Source organism: Falco cherrug, chromosome 4 (genome assembly GCF_023634085.1).
Source record: "Falco cherrug isolate bFalChe1 chromosome 4, bFalChe1.pri, whole genome shotgun sequence".
NCBI classification, from domain to species: domain Eukaryota; kingdom Metazoa; phylum Chordata; class Aves; order Falconiformes; family Falconidae; genus Falco; species Falco cherrug.
Genome location: NC_073700.1, coordinates 8,175,692 through 8,195,942, shown reverse-complemented (window position 1 = coordinate 8,195,942; position 20,251 = coordinate 8,175,692). Strand labels below are relative to the sequence as shown.

The window sequence follows — 20,251 nt, the reverse complement described above, 5'->3', positions numbered from 1 at the left end:
AAAACAGGAACAGATGATCAGTATGTAAAAGTGATGAGATCAATAAAACATTAATTAGGATGGTTCAAGTACATGAGACAGTGAATAACATGTTTACTTAAATACAAATTATTAACATAATGGTCCTCAGTCATATCCCAAGTTGCATAGTATATGTCAGCTTCAAACCCATCTAGGTTAACATTTAGTACCTAAGAACACACCCTGCAAAAGGTACCATTGATAGCAAATGATTAATAATTGAATGTACTATTAGTAGGTTAACATTAAAACAATTAGAGCAAATTAATTGTTAATAGTCAGTTCAAGATATAAGCACTTTTGCATGTCCTGCTAAGTGCTTCGTTAAGCACCAGCAAGTTCTTTGTTTAAAGGAGTAAAGTACGTCACAAGATGAATGAGCTGACTGGAAGTCTACCACAAGCAGCACCAACCAGGGGAAAGGCAATGCCAGCAGGGGAAGACCACAACTACCGACTCAAGAAACCCTTCCAGACCCAAAAAGAAGTTGAGACAGAGCATGCAAACTAATTAACACCAGAAGCAAGAGAATTACTTGATAAACAGGAAATTCAGTATTACATATTGAAGGAATTCTGTAACTTGTAAGCAATGAAGGCTGATAACTTTGCTTTCTGAACTGTATAAATAGTACAAAGTTTTGACCATCAGTGAGTTAGGCATTTGTGGCTCAGCACCTAGCTCACTACCTTGTACAAACTGGAATAAAGGTATAGAAATACCTTGACTCATTGTGAGAATGGGTGCTGTGTACCAGGTAACAAGCCCGCCTACATGTTAATGCCATGATTACCTTACCCCTCTCCAGTCTGTTTTTCCCACCTGACATGCCTCTCACGTAACTTTGCTGCACTGTGAGCACAATAACCTGAAATGCTGCAGTTTTCAATTTCAATTAAAAAAAAAAACAACAACAAAATACTTGATTTGTAACATCAGTAATGCTACTAAAAACTTAATATTTTCTGCAATTTGTTCTCCTAGAATAGAAGCTGGTATGTTTTAGCCTTACTACATATGGCAATTAAATGATTCAAACCTTAGAAAAAAAATCTGTTTTCAAAACATAGTAGGCAAACAGCTTCCAGAAGGTTTCTTCCTTGCTAATAAATCGATACATCATCAGCCCATCTTAGTGTGCAAATAAAATTCTGATGGGTTCACACTGATTTATTTAATCTCTTTTAGGTTGTTATTTATTTAAATTGTGATTTTGGGGTGAAAATACTGTCACTGTAAAACATTACACAGCTATACTTTCTAATAAAAAGGCAGCTGTTCCCCTTCATTAATCAATACAAAGACAGTTTTCTTTCAGGAACAGAAGAGATACACATTACTCAGTGTAACTAGTGATACACGCCACAACTACGTCACCAGTCAGCACAAGAGGATCTTTTCCAAACTGAACATTTTGTGGACTATGCAGCCATACAGAGCCATCCCTCAAATCATAAACAGCAAGCCTTTTCCTGTCACTTAATAAAGAATTGACCTTAATTTAAAATCAAAAGAACAAAATGCTTTTCAGTGGGCACTCAAGCCTTCACTGTCTTTGGGGAAATAAAACGTTTCTCAACTATACATCATTTCAATTACATATTTTTAGTCTCAAGTGGAAACAAGTTTGTACTTTAAAGGTGGAAGATTTTGGAAGACATAAGATATTTTTTCCGATGTTTTTTTATTCCTCCATTTAACAAACAGTGAGATATCTGCCTGTAATCTAAGAAAATAAGCAAGTTGCTGGGATATCAAAAACTCCTGAGGTTACCAGCAGCAGCAATCTGAACATACAACCACCATATGCCACATTCTTCAGCCACGCATCACGCAACGTCTTCAGGAAGGCAGCAAGGCCTGATCCGACACCTTACAGTTGGTAACTTCTACTAGAAATGTAACAGCTTGAGGAACATATGAGAAATTTCTGTTTAACCCACCCCTGCCCTACTCCTGAGAGGCTTCCACAGGTACCCCAGGACAGCTGTGTGCAGAGCAACATGGCACTCCACGCCAGACAAGAGAACAGTTATTTTAACACTATCCTATATCCTGGCCCAGGTTACCTTCTGATTCCAGTTACATCAACCCAGCTAAGGCGCAAGAATGAATGCCGAGTGTTACTCAGCCAGCCCAGCACTGAGAATAAGCGCAAACTATGTTTTCATGCTAAAACAAAAAGCAAGAAATTTCAGGAACATTATCTACTCCAGTTAAGCTAGAAGGAACAAGTTAACCAGAGAACATGAGGAGCGAACAGGACTGTTCCTGCTCTGGTTTTGGAGAAGAGGCCCGCAAAGAAAGCACACATGGCAGTGCCTGGGTGCAGCCCCAAGGTGGGTAGTAGTGGCAGATGCAAGTCAGAGCAGCGTTTGCTTTTGACAAAAAAAGCAAGCAGGCAACCCAAGAAGTGTCCCACCACTGAAGGAAAATATACAAGGGCCAGTGCAACAGCTAAAACTTCTGGAGTGGGGTTCTGTGCAGGAGCCCTCTCTAGCAGGGTTAAAAACCCTTTCTGCAAGAAGCAAAAGGCAGAGGATGCACCTCCATGGCTGCAAGTACATTCCCCAGTGGGAAACAAGTTTTGAAGCCAGCAGGACACAAACATTTGCACTAATTTTAAAGTTATGCACTTTTTTAGCAACTATGTACCAAGTCCAAACAGACAATATTACTCCTCCAAAAGCAACTCAGACAATCCTCACCATCTTAGACTAAGATTTAGAAAGCCTGAAAAAAAACTTATACAAGCCAGTTTCAACATAAGAGTTTTAACTCACAGAGATCTCCAAGGGTTCCTCAGACCACAGGCTAAATAAAAATTGAAAACATTTCCTGCAAGGAAAACTAAAGAAAAATCATAATTTCTTGGAAAGATACCAAAAAACACATAACACATGCAGTAACAAAAAAAACCCCAAACACATAAACCCTTCAGCATATCCTTTACATCGTCAGTTTGCAAGGGCCCAATGAACCAGAAACCTAACACTGCTAATTTTAAATTCAACCAAGTCCTTTCTGTGACAATTTTCAAAGTTTCTCCTAGTGCCACTATACTCTCACAGCCTGCTCACCTCAGGCTCTACAAGCAAGTAACACCAAAAGGGTAAAAATAACAATCACTCAAACTTGCAGGTCAGAAATCACAAGTTGAAGACCCACCCTGACTGTTCCCACCTTGTATCTATCTTAACAGAAAGCTGATGTATTTGCTGAAGTGGATGTGAAAGGAGGGACTGACAGTACAAGACCTTAAATAGATGGAAACCTATTTAAAAGTTTAAATTAAATTAAAGAGTTTAAGTGTGGAATGCAATAACCTTCACCCTACTATTACCATTTCTTGAATGATTCAATTAAATCTTAGCACACCTAAGAGTAGGCTTTTTATAACCAGACAAGGTAAGCAGAATGTTCACAATAAAATAATGCATTTGCCCTTAACTAAGAAGCTTAATTTTTGCTCTTTATGAACAAGTGTTTCTCTGTTGCGTTTTTGAGACAAGTTTCCCTTTCAATAAAAGAACGCTGGGTTTAGCTGTAGGTTAGAATATTACTATACATATCTTTTTCCTGGCAGCATCACCCACTAAAGGGAGTTCCTACGAGCAACTTTCTTCTAATTCTCACCCTGGTGCCTAGCTGCTTGCTCTCACCCCACAGTGCTGAAGACAACTTAAGAGGGCACATGGAAGAACAGGATTAGCAAAACTTCCTCCTGCTACCTCTCCTCGTCCTTGGAGGGTTATTTTTAACCCAGGTCAGTTCACTCACTATGAGTCACAGCATCACCTCATTCACAGTTGTGCCTGCACATGAAAGGAAGTGGTGACTGCAAAGGAAAATACAGGTGGAGCTGCAGTTCAGCTAACACCAACCCCCACCCCAGAGCAGCCTTAATTCAGACATCGCTGTTTGCTGTGGAGGGATATGCCTGTAGGAAAGTAGGGGGGGTTGTAATTACCGTTATAATAGCATGCTTCTCGTTTTTTCCAATGTTTTACTAGCTTTGGAGACAGACTTACTTACTATCTAACACTTTACAATACCCCCACAACAGAGATTTCACAGAAGCCAAATGTCCTTCCTAGGCATCTTAACTGGCCACACCTTTAGCTGCAACTGAAGAAAACACGACAACAAGAACTTTCAGCAAAACTCAGACATTGCACCTCAGCCATGAGGTCATGACAGATGGCATGACAAGACTAGCACCAAGCAGTATGTCACAGCACCCCACTCAGTGAATGGTACACACCGCACCAGAGTATGTTAGTACAGGATTTCACACCGGCACAACAATTTTACAGAAGCAACATCCTTGCACTGGAATATTTACACGAGGAAGACTGGACTTGTGATGAAGGACTGGATTTGACCTCACAAGCCCCAGGTTCATATGGGGCTCAAAGTCCATTTTGCACTGCACGTGCAGTATTTTTCATTTTCCAGCAGCAATAAAGGAACATGACTTTTGCTCTCCTCACCAGATTTTACAGAAGACTGGAGACATCTCACCTACCACACACATATATAGCATGTCAAGCACAACCAAATCCTCAGCTGCACTGAAGTCCCTCACAACCACAGTTAAGACACCAACAGTGTAAGCACCAGTCAAGAGACTATCAACCTCCAGTCATGGTTAGCTGGCCACTAAAACAACTATGATGGTTTTGAAAAGGCAGAATACAACAGCTTAGATTTCATGCTATCCTATTAACAGCTCCAAGGCTTTTGGCTTATTTGATGCATAAGAACAGACAGTAAGATTGAGTTTCCTTAAAAATGCCAGTGAAAGCATAACTGTAATCCCGACAGATTATCATATCTGGAATAGGCTTGTAGAAAGTTCCAAACTGCAGAACACATACCAAACAAAAAGTTAATTCTTACTCAGGGCCATGACTTCTTTTCTGTTTTCCTAACACCTACTAAACACTGCACATGCTGATCTGCTGCTAGAAGAAGTGCTGCATTACTACCAAGTCATGCAAAAGGTCTACAGGAAGGCTTAGGTTGCAAGGCAGGGGCAGGGGATGGGAAGGGGGCGGGCGGGGGGAGCGGAATTCCGTTTTATATCCTGAAATCAAAATAAATGTTTTGTAGTATTCTTTGCACCACGGCATCTTCCCACTTTACTCACACAAAGATGTCGTCTTTTGGCATGATATGATTTAAACCTTCATCCATTTGGAAGATTTTGTGGAATCGATGATTATACACGTCTGTCACCACCATCTAGAACAGCAAGTGATATTTGCAAAGAGATTATAATAAAAGCTTATATAAATTTAGGCAAACTAGCTTTAAATTCAAGCAACAGTTTATTCCTATTCTTTCTTCATCAGAATTGTCAGCACACCAACAACAGCACTGTTTTCTACAATAGTACCCAGGAGCTAGTCAGCTGCATTTGTTAAGATGGATCAGAAAAACAAAGCAAATAACAGACTGATTTTACAGAGGTACTGAGGAGGTGCAATTCCACCAGCTGCAAGTCAGCCTGGTGCAAACAACAGCACAGATCCCAACAAAGTGGCAACAGGCTAGGATTTCAGGCATGGATCACTCACATCTGTAATTAACTGAAGTAAATTCAAGTGCTACATTGGAATCCTCAAAATACCCCACCAACTACAAAACCATTCCCTCTGGAAAAGCTCACCTGACACCTTTGTTATTAAAAATATGTCCAAGAAGAGGTGGACCCAAAACAGACACTGAACATTATCTCAATATTAAGAGGCTACACTATCAGAAATGTTGGGGGGCAGGGGTTGGCTTTTTGCCCCTTCTCTGAAGCCTCTCTACTGCAATGGTAGTAATCAGATTAACACAGATCGCTTCATGCATCCTTTTATTTTACAATCAAAGAACAGCATTCAAACTTGTTAAGGTTTTGTCACTATCTCATGAAGTTCAGCTTATCACCCATCTAAAAGCTAAGCCACCAAAATGTTTCAAGAACAAATATTTATGAGAATTACTGCCTGCATTTATCCTTACATTTTCTGCAGGAACACCAGAGAGTTTGGAGAGTGAGTCACACAGATCCGAGATGGCCCCCATCATCGGCACCACAACCCGGTACTAGAAACAAAGATAACATCGTGCTTACACCAGGCAAAATAAACCCATGCAAGGCAGAGAGCAAGAAAATGGAAATAAAACCTTTAATTTATAGAAGCTCTGCTGAAGTTAAAGTCATAGCCACACACTTCAAGATCTTCTTGATCTCAGCTCCACCTTATAAAACAGGGATTATGGAGGGAATGAAAAAGCCTTAAACAGTCGGCGTTCTGCTTTGATCAGGCTCAGCAGTAGTAAAACCCATTAAAAAAAAAAAAAACCAAAACACCAAAACCAAAAAGTCAGCAGTTTTAATGTCCTGAGCAACCTGCTGTGTCTGTTTCTTCATCTCATAAAAAACATCCTGGAGCCATTCTCCCCAGTGTCTCTGGAGGTCAAGTCAGAAGTCATGACAGGCAGGAAGGGAAAGGTGTGCATGGACTGCATACGAGGATGGACCCTACTGCACAGATCAGACCACTTCAGTCTTCATTTGACGGGCAATGTCATCAATGCAGGCTGGATGTTACTTTTTTAGGAGTTCTGTTCTGGACATGCTCTCAAATGGAAACAAATCCCCAGAGCTCACCCAGAACAGGACATACCATGCGTTATACTGCACTAGGGCTGGCTGGGAGGGAGACACTTTCCTCATGGAGCACCCTGTAAGGTGCCATATTTTGGATTTGTGGCTACAACAGTGTGGATACCACACTGATGATCCAGTCACTGCTGACCAGTGCTTGTGCAGCATCAAGGCTTTCTCTTTGTCCCCACTGTGCCCCCCTAGCAGGTAGGCTAGGGGCAGGCAATAAGTTGGAATGGGATCCAGCCAGGACAGCTGTGCTAGACTACCCAAAGGACTAATCCATACTATATAATCTGATGCTCAGCAATAAAAATTGTGGTAGAGAAAGAAAGGGTGGGTTTGGCTTCCAAGGTTATTGCTCAGACACTGGCTGGGCACCAGTGTGCTTGTGGGAAGTGGCAAGTGATTTCCTTTGTGTCATCTGTGCCATTGTCCCCACCCTCTTATTTTCCTTCCCCTATTAAGCCATCTTTACCTCAACCCATGGGTTTTCTTGCTTTTGTTCTTTCTAGCCTCTCCTCGTTCCTGCTGGGAAGAGGGCAGGGGGAGTGATCAAGAGCCTAAGTGGGTGCCTGGCTGCTGGCCTGAGTCAATGCACCACTTACATTAAGCTACAAAAGGTATGAGGGACACAAGAAACCTTTCACACTCCTAAGCAGAAGTATCTTGTAAGTCATGGGAATGCTCTACCTCAGATGATAAACATATGACAATCCACTGGTTACACTTCTAGTGCTCTGAACACTTCCCTGAAGACAGATCTATGAGTTTTTAACATGGCTGAGTGACATTCTGCAACCAGGAACGAGTATGGATGCAACAATGCAGGTGCACCAGACCACATGCATCCAGTTTTGTTTAACCTAGCGTCCCTCCTCCATCAATAAACACCACCACGTGTTTTAGAGGATTCAAAGGCACTGCAGGTTATAGATAGGCACACACTCAGGGAGAATTATTCAGAACGTACCTGCCTTGCCTAAAAGGAGTTCTGTATCAATATTCACCAGGATCTTCTCAGTTATACTACTCATCTGCATATTCCCCTGTGGCCATCAGAGGCTTACACTTCACTTTCTCTTAGCACAACCCACATGGCAGAGAGACAATTCCTCCTTGTATCACACACCACAGGTGAGTAGAGGTGCACACCTCTGGCTTCCCAACTGGGACATCACAAAATACAAAGAACTGCTCACAGGGAGACTGAAGGTGGGATGTAGAACATGCACACGGACAACTCATCTAAAAGAGCTCCAGGTAGCAGAAGTTATGTTAATATTGATTCTTTAAAGTAGAATTTATCCTCAGTCTATAGGCTCTTGGTAATCTTGCTTGTTTCCTCAATGAATCCCTTCTCTGTTCTTGCCCTTTATAAAGTCTTGGTGACAAGAGCAAGCACAGCTGTCCTTGGCTTCACAGTTGTACAAAAAAGCAGGATGAAAAATTCTGAAGAATTCAGCAAACATCCTTCTCCACTGTACCTACCGCCCCCCTCAAACTAACAGTGTATATGCAAAGCACAAGTTTCATCATCTGCAGTTCTAATCCACAGCACATGTAAATATTGCCCATCAGTGCCTCCAAAACTGCATCAGAGCATCTAGTCACTCTGCTTGGGCCTCCTGCATCTTGTGCTTTTCTTGACATGCATGGCAAGCACAAGGTTACTTTGGGTACATGTGCCTACTCACAGACCCATTTGAAAATAAAATGGGAAGGGGTGGGGGGAAGGGGGGCATGCGGGAATTAAAAATCAATCTTAGAATCCAGCAGGCTTTAAAAGCAACCAAGGATTTTTTCAGTTTTTTCAAGAGGGATTGCTTCTCATTTGTTTGAAATTCAGAGGCCTTATTATTTAGAGAAGTTTTACCTTTATGTTTTCCAAGGTAACGAGAGGCAAACCTGATAATGCAAACCCATTACTGCTTTCAGGGAGCAATGCATCACACAGGTAATCTCATCACAGGAACACGTAAGCCACTTCCAGCTGACCCATGATCCTCATCTCACAAACGGAGATTTTTTTACAAAGCCACTTGATTTCACATGTTCAATTACCAGTTTTTACATTAAAAAACCCAACCCACCTCACTCAAAAGGTGGACATCAATGTCCTTTAGACTACTTGAAAAATCTCAACTTTAAAACACAATAGAAAGATTCAGATGACTTAAACTTTTGCCTTCAGCTTGCCTCACCTGGACAGGTCTACGCTGTGGGGCTGCATATACCAAGGTAACTTCCATGGGACGATCTCTCCTCAAGGGCAGTGGAAGGGTTAAGTAACAGAAGGGATCAAAGGTCACAGAAACTTTGGAGCATTTAGGACAAACAAGGGTAGATTTGAATAGACCATGAAAAATATCCACAATGATAGAATCATTCCTCAGCCTATGATTCTCCCAAGCCTCTTTTGCCACCTCCTATTAAAAAAAAAAAAAAAAAAAAAAAAAAAGAGAGAGAGAAAAAGAGTAAAACAATTAAAAGTTATTTCTCACAAAGACTTCCATAGCATGGCAAGCACAGGGATCAAAGGAAACTGAGAAAAAACTGAGAAAATTGATACTGACGGGTAAGTTTCACAGAAAGGGAGTGTCTACCAGTGCATCCAGCATAACACACCAAGATTTCTTCTCAGTGAAACTAAGACCCTGCATCAAGTCAAACGTAATGTATCTATTTTGGCCGAGTCACTTGATCAGGTATTCCTTGGCGCACACAATGCCAAAAGCATGAATGGAGCCAAGGAGACAGTGACGGTTACACGCTGCTATTCAGGACAGCAAGCTGCTAACGAGATATGCTCCACTCTCCTCCACGAGGAACAGACTGCTGCCTCCTGCTTCTCACAGACAACTGCAGTTACAGCTTCCAGGAAAAAAAAAAAAAAAAGTAGAAAAATGAAGGTCCATGTCTTACAAAAAGTATAAAAGGAGACAACTTACAATCCCTTGAAGGCTTTCACAATACAACTTACAAACTCTTTACTTAAGGGCATCTGATCACGGGCATTTGTCTATTCAATGCAATCAAAGGCTCTTCCTAGCATGAGACTTCATTTATGGTACAATACCATGTATTTTGATATATTATATCTCAAGTTAAATAAGTGCATAGATACACACACAGTTGCTAACCAGGATGCTGAGATGGGAACAGAGTCATAAACTCCAACAAGTGCAGTGATAGGGATGCAAGGCAGAAACACGCGTGCATCTCCTACACTGCACGAAAGGAAGTACCCACATAAAATGAAGGCATGGTGGGCATCTTTTCAATCCCACAATTACCAGCATTTCTTCGAGAGAAAAAAAGATCAAATGTACTCCTTCTTGTGGTGTTGCCACATGTACTGTATTAAGCAAGAAAAGGCAAGAGACATGAAATTATTGCCCATTAAGAGAAATAACAACTAGTCACATACACTTCCTAAAAATCATTATTGTATCTGGCTTTTAGAGGCTCCTAAAGCATTGTTCTACCCAATGTAGTTACTCTGGACTCTGCATTTGTCAGTATGCTGCAGCTGGTTGTACCATGACAACAGGTAAAAGCCTAATCAGGGGAGCGTGAGTTCACTTAGGGAAAGACACTTCACTATTACGTGCCTCATTTTAATGGGAGCACGATGTTTGCCAACTTCAGAGCAACAGAGAAGTGTCTGCAAGGGGCTCAAATATCAGCGTTGACTGGGAAACAGGACAAAAAAGACAGGAAGAAAAAAAACAGAAGAGATTTTTCTGGCCTCTGTCAGGAAAATGGCATAACAGAATTACTAGGTAAAGGGGGTAACTGGAGCCCAAGGCTGTTTGAATTCAGATATAAATTGAATAAAATGTAAAGTTGCTTTAAGATCAGTGTACCCATTTCCATGGCACCAGAAAGGTAAAAAACCTCAAGTTAAACCTCTTAAGGAGATGCACCAAACACCAGGAATTCATCGAGATCCACGGCTGTACCAAATCACTTACACCTTGGTTCTCCCTCGTCTTGACCAGTGCTTCCGTGCACCCTATTCAGCCTGGGTTTAAATCTAGCTCAGGCATGACGTTTGTCTAGAGGCCATGAGGGAGCACACATAGGAAATCTGGCCTAACAGTTCATTTCGTCTAATACTCTGCTGTCTACCAGGGGGACAAAATGACTGCTTACAACCCCATGCCCAGGGCGTGTGTTCAAGACCCTTGTCTGAGGGACACCCCTGGCACCTCCACGTGAAAATGCTCCCAGTCCCCTGCAAATCCACATGCAAGTACAGAGGCCTGCACAGTAACCACTCTCCTCAACTTATGCTAAAAGCTGCTGCTCAGTGTACCTGGAAGAAGGCAGACCTGACTAGTCAGGAGGAAAAGTTATGGTAGTAACTACAGCCTACTTTCAGGCAGCTGTTATGCCACAAGATAAACTTCCTTCCTTTCCACTGCAGAACCACGGCAGCGTTGTGCCATAAGCACATCTTCCTGCGCACCAGTACAAGAACAGACACTCTGCTGTAAGGCAGAGCAACAGCAATGTGCCACAAGGTGTCATGAAGAGTCAGCTGGGCCATAACTCACGACAGGGTTCTCCGCTCCCAGGTACACTGCTTTGTAGGCAAAGCATTTGTGTGGCCTGTAAGCAAGAAGGCCATGAAGTGTCACAAAACCCAATTAAACTCCCTGTGAAGCACCACCTGTCCTATCCTCAAGTAAAGGGCACCATACCGAATCAGGTCTGCCATTAGCATCCTTCAGCTCCAAGTAGGGCTTCTTCTTCACTCTGTTCAAATCCTCGTGCAAGCCATCTAGAAGAAAAGCCAAAAGCTCCTGGGAATCCTGCTGCTGGTATCCTGAAAACTGAGGAGCAAACTGGCCAACCTGTGTCTGAAACACAAAGGCAAGTCAGAGAGGAGTTAGCATTATCTACGTGTAAAAGACAGAAATAAAAACACTCATGTCCTGGCTTTTGCAGAGATCAGCTCTATGCTACCTTATGTTAGCAGTACACCACAGCGAACTGGACGTTAACACAGTTAAGGGTGCCAGAATATTTTTCCCAATTGTTTTTTGTTTTCCCCCCTAGTGTTGAGAAGGAAGAATGCGTTTAGTGCTGTGACACTAGAAATCTAAGTTATCATTATTAGTTTAGGAACCTGCAAACAACCACTACAGAAAACCTAGCTGCCTGATGCATTTTGTAATTCAATTTCTGTTTCAGAAACCTACAGCTGCCATAGTACAGACCTGCTATAGGATAGCACCTTGAAGCAGGTAGACCGCAAGATTGAAAATGCTTGCAGAAGATACTTATAAACTAACAAAACTGGCTTAAAACTAAGATTGAAAATCTCGCCACAGTAATCTCTAGCTATTCTAAGAATCGTGATATGAACCTAAGAAACTTAACAGCCTTAGTTAGCACGCAGCAGAAACAACACACCCATATGCAGCCTCTTATTTCCTAAGTGCTACGTCACAACACTGCCACTTAAGTGTTCCTGCTTCTAAAAAAAAAAAACAACAATAGAAAGGGGTCCCACAGGAAAACCAACAATTAGCTGAAGGAGTAGTCAGCCCTAGTGACCATCGCTAGCTTTCTCATAAATACACAGTCCAACAGACTTGCAGAATTATGCTTAGTACATTTTAACCAGTCAAAGATGACAACTGTAATGGAACCCAAACTGAAGGGTTGTTTGTATTACGGAGATAGTTAACACTCACTGTATCAGCAAGAATTGTTAGAAAAGTCACAAGTGACCTGCACTAGGAAATAAAGAGTAATCCCTGTTCCAGTCTTAAAACAACAACAGCCCACATTAAGACACTTTTATTGATGTCCACTACAGATTCACATACTTCCTCTGAACAGAAGTTTACAGAAAGCTTCAACAGCAGTGAATGATGTGCCAGCAACTCAAAGTGACAGAAATCAAACAATATCTTGTTGTTTCAGAACTACATATCACTCTACAGAGGACAGATTTCTGTGGTCCATAAGACTTTTGCTCCAAGGTCTCAAAGGCATATACCCTCAACTTCAAAACTGTACCATGCAAAGCCTAAACATAACAAGATGCACATTTACATTAATACCAGGTCATGCTTATTTCATGCATTAGGGATGTTATTCATCCACAACATACTGACATTTCAAACTGAAGCAAATTCTTAGTGTTCCTTGATATTTTATTTACATTGCTCTGCAGTGGAGCATCCCTGCATTTTATTTAAAACAAAAGACATAGTTACATTTTTTTCTAGGGGTTCATACACAGCTGCTACGTTGCAGTATTCAGCGCAAAGCAGTTCTTTCAACTGAAGCACCGGGAGCATTACATCAATAAACAACATTGTAGACAAGGAGATGCATTTTGCTCTCCACTTCATAACCTGAATACCTCTTCCCACTGATTAAAGTTCACAGCTGGCAATTCACATGACCTTGCCTAGTTTTGTAGCAAGGATCGTGCCGATGCAGCTTAAGCAGTTCTCAGGCTGGAAGGTCATTTATTAAGACATTTAACATTAGGGAGCAGTAACCAACCCCAGGGTATGACACTACTGGCTGGCCAAATTCCTTGAAAAGCATTTATATAAAATGTGAAACAACTCCGAAGCAGTTCTGTCATTACTGCTTTCATAACATCAAAATATGCAGAAGGTGTATTAGCTTTCACTGTTTCTTTTGTCAAAGAGCTATGCTACAAGAACACAGAGTACTTACTTTAAACATCCGAGGGGCCACATAAGACTGTCTCCCAGACCAAATCTGTTTAATGAGCTCTGCATAGGCCTCTGCAATTTCTCCTCTCATCCCCAGTGGATTGTTCTGATTTATTTCAGCTTCATATTTATCTTCCAGGAAATAATCAGTCAGAGGAGGTGTATTGCTTAGACACTGAAAAAGCATTAAGAAGATTAATTTACTGCACAGGACAATAAATCTGTGTACCAACAAAATAAACCCAATTTTCACATCAAAATATGTACTAAGTTATTAACAAAACCGGTGAGGCTGAATTTTTGAGTACACACTCAGGAAAAAAACAAAGAAAAAAACCTATTGGGAGGGTGGGATACTATAACCATTGCATCAGAGCATGGCTGAACTAAAAAAACCACACCCCCAAGTATCAGTGTTCAAAAGACTAACAGCTCTTTTCGGAAACAAGTTTTCTTTTGCAGGTGCCACACTGACTGCTCTCCTGTAGAGTGTATTTGCCCCCAGATTGTCAGCTTTCCCTCTGGAACGGTTTCTACTGGTTGATCTAGCTTAAGGCATAAGGCTCACTGCTCTGCAGCTCCTTGGTTCTCCTTCAGGAATTTCTTTAAAACCGGCATCACATTCTTTGGTGCAGAATAATTTTAAGCATTCACTTAAAGTTACTGCATTTAAGAGTTCAGGAAAGCAAACAGCAAACAACCTTCAGAAAAAAAAAAACAACCTACAGACTTTTGGAAGGAAGGTATCTGCTTTTCTTATTATGTCCCTCCACATTTTGTTAATTCGTTCTGTAACTCCCACTAACACTTCAATTTGTGTAATGTCTCCTGGTGTAATGCTGAAGTCTGAAAAAAATCCAAGCCTGCAAGTGCCAGAAGAGTACAAGATTACAATCACAGTCCTGCCAACACTCACCAGTTCCTGTAATTAATGGATGCCAACCTGGTTTTCCACACAGGACTGAGGTGGCAGGGTAGGCTACCTTGCCGATGCATTATAGGGAAAGCTGCACAGAACGGGTCAGGAAGGTCTCTAGACATGTCACATTAATGTTCTCAAGTCTACACCCCTCATTCACTCTCTCATCTTAAAATCCTAATATACGTAACAGTGACAAAAGGAGGAACAAGGGCTTCTCCTAAAGGTGAAACACAAGCTACACTTTGTCCTACAAAGAACCAAATGCCATTAAAAAGAATCCCCATCAAAAACTTAGTGAGTTTTAAAGGCAGGAAGGATACCACTCTATCTGCTCTCCCATTTATATACTTATCATCAGTGTACCACGGTAATGATTTACTGCATTCTGGGAAATCACCATAAACCTCAGCACACAAGTAAAATTAGCACAAATAGTAGATTCCCTAATTCAGTAATTCACAGACTCAAAGCTCATAGCAAGAAGCAACACTTGGATAAGTAAGGCAAGACTTGGATGTGTGAACAAAAAGAGAACCAAGTCTAAGATATGATCAAAATTATTAGGGCTTTGACGCACTGCCGTATCAAGAAAACCTAAACTGGGCTCCTTCTGAATGCCTAAAATGTCAGGACCTGCACCAGATGCCCGTACAGCGCTTCACGCACTAGGTGTAGCTACACAGATGGAACAGCACAGTTACACCTGGCAACCTGGAGAGCCAGGAAAGTGTAGTCCTGCCCTTCAGCCAACTCCACTTTCACTGCCTTGATGTGTACCTTGTGGAATTTATTTCCTATCAAATTGTTCCAGTTCCAATGCCCAGGTGTTAGTATCTTTCTCCAGGCAAGTGACATGAAAGTGCTTATAGAACTGCTACGTTTGACACCAGCCTCTCACTGGGAGAGTGCTGCTGACAAAATTTCAAGAACCTCCAAAATCTAAAGGCAGAAATTTGCATTTGAAAGACTGATGTCTAGAAAATTAAAGCCTACGGTTGATAGAGGAAAGCAATTGGTCCTTAACACGACTAGTTTGCATGCAAAATTGAGGTTGAAGAATGTTTGGATTAAGTTACTTTGACAATAAAAATTAATTGTTGAAGTTGTGTCTTAGCTATAAAGTTCAAGAAAACGATTTGGTTTAAGGTTACCATGATACAACTGAAAATAAAGTCATGTCAAACAAAGCAAGGCATTCCAAGTTTATTGTGTATCCTGAATACCACATGCATAATGCATTACAGTTATTTTAAGACCTGTTCTAGCTTTCAAAGCTACCACAGAGCGACAGAAGTCATTATACAGCACTTGTACCTGTGGTGGGTTGACATTGGCTGGATGCCACATGCCCACCAAGCCACTCTATCACTCTCCTCCTCAGTAGAACGGGGAGGGGGAGAAAATAAGATGGAAAAATACCCCAAACTTGTGGGTCAAGATAAAGGCAGTTTAATGAAGCAATAGCAAAAGTCATACGCATGGAAGCAAAGGAGAAGAGGGAAAAAAAAAAAAAAAAAAAAAAAAAAAGCGCAAGCAGTTACTCTCTACTTCCCATCAGCAGATGATGTTCGGTCACTTCCCAGGAAGCAGGGCTTCAGTACGCGTAGCGGTTAGTCCAGAAGAGAAATGTCATAAACAGCGCATGCCCCACCTTCCTCCTCCTATCTCTTAGCTTTTGTATCAGAGCAGACGTCATATGGTATGGAATATCCCGTTGGTCACTCTGGGTCAGCCCTCCTGGCTGTGTCCCCTCCCAAGGTCTCGCCCACTCCCAGGCCTCAGGCTACTGGGGCTGATGCTGTGTGAGCGCTGCTCAGCAGCAGTCAAAACACTGGTGCGTTATCACCACCCTTCTGGCTCCCAGTACAAAGCACAGCGCTGTGAGGGCTGCTGTGGGCTCAGCCAGACCCAATACAGTACCGCACTACAAGTCTGATGTAAGCAATAGGCAAAGTTCATAAAAATCGGCTCAAAATTTTTTCAATTTCTTAGCAAACAACTTTCCCTAATATGTTTCTGCATTTTTTAAAATGAACCACATAAACCTAAGAGACTGAATTAAATAAGTATACCAATTATTATTAGCTTTGCCTAACTGTCACAACCTTAACAGCCCACACAATGACCCTGAACCCTTCCTGGGGCTTTTCATACTCCTAATTTTTCAAGAATCTTTAAACACAGACCCCAGAACTGCATGCAGTGACCTGCTTATGTCACTTATGTAGCCCACACAAGTCAAAACATCCTCCACATCAGCCCATTTTTGTCATAGCACCGCACTAGGACCTTACGTTACAGTTAGCCCACAGCCTTTTCAGAAGTCATGTATTTGAGATCCAGTCCTTCATACTGTACTATGTTTTATAGTACTAACATGCTATGCATAAGCAAAAGTAAATATGAACCAATTTTTCGGTTTGGAGTTGGCTGGTTGTTGGTTTGGTGGGGTTTTTTTCCATTCCAGGCACAGTCTCCTCATTGAATCACATTCCCCTTGCAGAGATTTTAATCTGTAATCTCTGTGAGACTGATCTTTTATTTAATTCTAAGAAGGGTTCTTTCCAATTCTTACCTGTAATGCAGAATTCATGAAGCAGGTATTTCCAAGGTTACTGAGTCCGCAGAGTCCAGGCTGTGTCAGGGAAGCGCTGTCCCTGCAGCTGTAAGAGTTACAGACAAATCCAGAACCTCTGAAAGACAACACAGTGAACTCCACAATGAGTCTATTGAGTCTCAATACTGTTTAAAAGCCACATCAAATACAAGTCGAAAAACTGTTTAATTAAACAGTTTAACCAGCCTACAGGTTTCTGCTGCTTCATAGCCGCCAATACTAAATACCAGGAACGTGAAGCGTATGTGATAACTTTGGAAGTGTTAATTGTTACACAGCATATTATTAATCTATGGCTCATAACACATTAATTCTCTCTGTCTATAAGTACACAGCACACTATCCGAATGCAGCAAGAATCTATACAACATACTGTACGAGCTAATAAGAAAATTATGATCTCTGCCTGGAAAGGTTTCTACATTAATGACAGATGGAGAAAAGAATACAATCCCTTCCCTCATACCCCCAGTCCACCCAAAATCAGGCAATGCCCTGGTAGTTAGTAAGCTCAGGAACACACGCTACTTTTGCAAGTGAGCAAGGAACAGCAGAACACAGCGGTTTCAAAAGCAAAGTGTGATAAACAAGTACACAAGAGTAGTAGACCTCCTCACGGAGCACCATCACAGTCCTTTTCTGTACAGGCAAGGATGCACAGGATTATTCACATGAAGGATGAAGAAACAAAAAGAACATTCCTGCTCTTACCCCCTGCCCAGGTGGGAGCTGTTCAGTCCATAGGAGTTACTGTTATCACCGTTAGTAATGACAGAGGTGGCAGACACTGAGGAATAAGAACTTGCTGATGATTTTGAAGAGGTAGTAAAGTTTCTGCTAGTTGCAGTGCTTGATCTGGGAGAAAGGAGAAAGAAGTAGGAACAGGGCTACTGCTTTTTTCACCCCCAGCCCCACCTCCCGCAAAACTCCAAGGACTTGCCACATTACAGTTAGTTCCCACACACAGAATTTACTGCTTTGATCTGTGTGATCACACTTCCAAACACTTGTCTGGAACACAAACATCAGACAGAAGTATCAGAAGCAGGAGTAACAGTTTTTGCTTAAAGCAAAATCTGGGTCCCAGACCAAAGTAAGTAGGCAATTTGGATGGCATGAGTGACAGGGAAGCAAGCTTTAAGTTTATGAGTAAACCACCTTGAAACAAGCAAGCAAAAAAATCCTGAAACACTTACCCAAAGCAACAAAGTCAGTCCTTGCCTATCTGAAACCCAAACCATCACTCAAACAGAACATTAATTAGTAAGAAGATACTGTGGCATCTATCTTCTTGTGCGTGGGCACAAAATAGTTTGTTACTGAGCCTAGCCGATACAACTACAACTTGCAGGCAAAACACACTGCTATGTACATGGGGTGTGCATAGCAATCCTCAGCATTTTGAGACTGGAGATACTAAAACAGATCAAAAAAGTTCACAAGCCCCAAGGGTATCCCTTCGTGAATCCCAGGCTGTTCTACACCACTACTCTCCTCGGCCGGGAAAGAACCAGAACACAATGTTACAAAAGGCCAGCAAGGCACTAAAATCCCACGGCATTCTGTCATAGACAGCTTTTGTTCAATAAAAAAGGCAAAACCACACGCCAGTACTACATACATAAGCTTAAAGAAACTATTTTGATACTGATTAATTTCTCCTCAGCAAGACCCAACTGGGAAATTACCCATTCTCCCCATCTTTGCCCAAGTCAACAAGCAAAACCGAATGCAAAAAGGTGCAGGACACCAACAGCCACGCAACAGTAGCTAATTGCACCCACAGCACAGCAGAGCACCAGCACAGGACAGTGCCCTCAAGCTACAGCCTGTTCCTGTATCTCTCTTAATGAGGCCTTGATTCTCAAATGACACAAACTAAAAATGAATATTCATCGCTCCCATGCTACTAAGAAAACAGTCCTGGAAAACCTCTGCAGAGCAAAAACTACAAGACAAAGAACAAGCCATAATGGCCAAGAGGAGGCAGAAGAGCTGGACAAATTTACCCGTTCGGAAATAAGTAGAAGTAAAGTAAATACAGAAGGAAGCAAGTTATGATGAGAGCTCCCAGATGAAAACACAAACCCCAAACATAGTCTAAGCCTGAAGCATGCTAAAAAAAAAAAACCTCAACCAGACAGCACAACCAAGAAGTGTACTGGAAAGTATACTAGAGAGAATGAACAATTACCGAAATAACCGTGACAACCGTTTCTGGGACAATACGCAACCTTCTGGTCATTGCAAGGTTGAGGGTGGAACTTCTCAAGACTACCTGGACACAAAGATAAGATCAATAACAGAACAAGAGGGTCACACTGGTGGTCCACCTGGGGGAGTTTCAAGGGTCAAGAATAAAGCAATTAAGCTAACAACAGCATGTAAATGCACTACAAACACATTTTCAAAAGCTTCAAATAGAAGCAAAGAAGGGCAATTTAAAAAATGCCAGACTTGAAAATGCAGCATCTCTGCTTCATGTTTGTTCCCAGTGAGAGAACAGAGCAAGATGCTTGGAAAATAATATGAAGAAAATCTGATAGGGAGACAAGAAAAGGAGGACAACACCGTAAGGATTTCAAAATTTCCAACAGAAGCATAGAGGCAGTGCATAATCAAAGAGTCAGATGGCAACTGAAGAGTTCCAAGAAGTATTTCAACAGTACCCCACGCACACACAAAAAAATACGCTAAGATCTAAGGAGGAAGATTAAAAAATGGATCAGAAAACAAAGATAAAAGACAAGTCAGAGCAGGGAAAGGCCCACCTACAAAGGCATCAAGGATACGGAGCAAATTCCTGTTAGAAAATTGGGAAGGATCATGAAGTAAAACAACAAAAGAGAGGCCAACAGCTTTCCAAGCAGGCAGGGAAAAAAACCATAAAAATCAAATTCACTTGAGAAGATAAAAATTCTAAGCACTCTTACATTTCACAAGTTACTCATCTGTCTGTAATAACAGAAGAAAGATTGACAATTTACTAAGCACAGCTGTTCCCCCTCATTTCACAAGATAGTCACAATAGCAGCTACGATTCCAGGTTGAAGGCACAGAGAGTAACAAAGGAAAATCTTTTTCTCTGAAAGCTTCCCATTTTAAGACCGGGAAGCTACTGTTCATGACTCCACAGTACTGCAGGCTCCTCAGGAGACTGTCTCATTTGCACACAGAGCTGACAATAGAAGTCCTGGACGCCAAGCTTTTATCCCCAATGCCCCAAAAGGGGTTTCTGTGGAATACGCAGACACTGACTGGTCAAACCCACCTTCTCTCTCCACTGCCACCTCTCACAGCAATGGATTTCTGCTCCC

General features: G+C 41.7%; 1 protein-coding gene across 11 annotated transcripts in view; it reads right to left on the bottom strand.

Annotated features, from left to right (window-relative positions):
- USP4 (ubiquitin specific peptidase 4) overlaps window positions 1-20,251 on the bottom strand; it is a 44,326-nt gene that overhangs the window by 12,620 nt on the left and 11,455 nt on the right. For 3 of the 11 annotated variants that reach the window (XR_008731789.1, XR_008731788.1, XM_055707541.1), the window contains exons 7-13: window positions 17,646-17,789; window positions 16,893-17,010; window positions 13,397-13,570; window positions 11,395-11,553; window positions 8,890-9,114; window positions 6,037-6,120; window positions 5,174-5,268 (exon numbers count right to left, since the gene is read on the bottom strand). Coding sequence is in view for 7 of the 11 variants with exons in the window: in XM_055707541.1 (XP_055563516.1) it covers window positions 5,174-5,268; window positions 6,037-6,120; window positions 8,890-9,114; window positions 11,395-11,553; window positions 13,397-13,570; window positions 16,893-17,010; window positions 17,646-17,789 (999 nt within the window). In the remaining 4 variants the exon portion in view is untranslated. Of the gene's footprint in view, window positions 1-12; window positions 2,860-5,173; window positions 5,269-6,036; window positions 6,121-8,889; window positions 9,115-11,394; window positions 11,554-13,396; window positions 13,571-15,924; window positions 16,250-16,892; window positions 17,011-17,645; window positions 17,790-20,251 lie in introns of those variants that run through there. The other 8 variants (XM_055707547.1, XM_055707546.1, XM_055707545.1 and 5 more) reach the window with 7 other exon arrangements.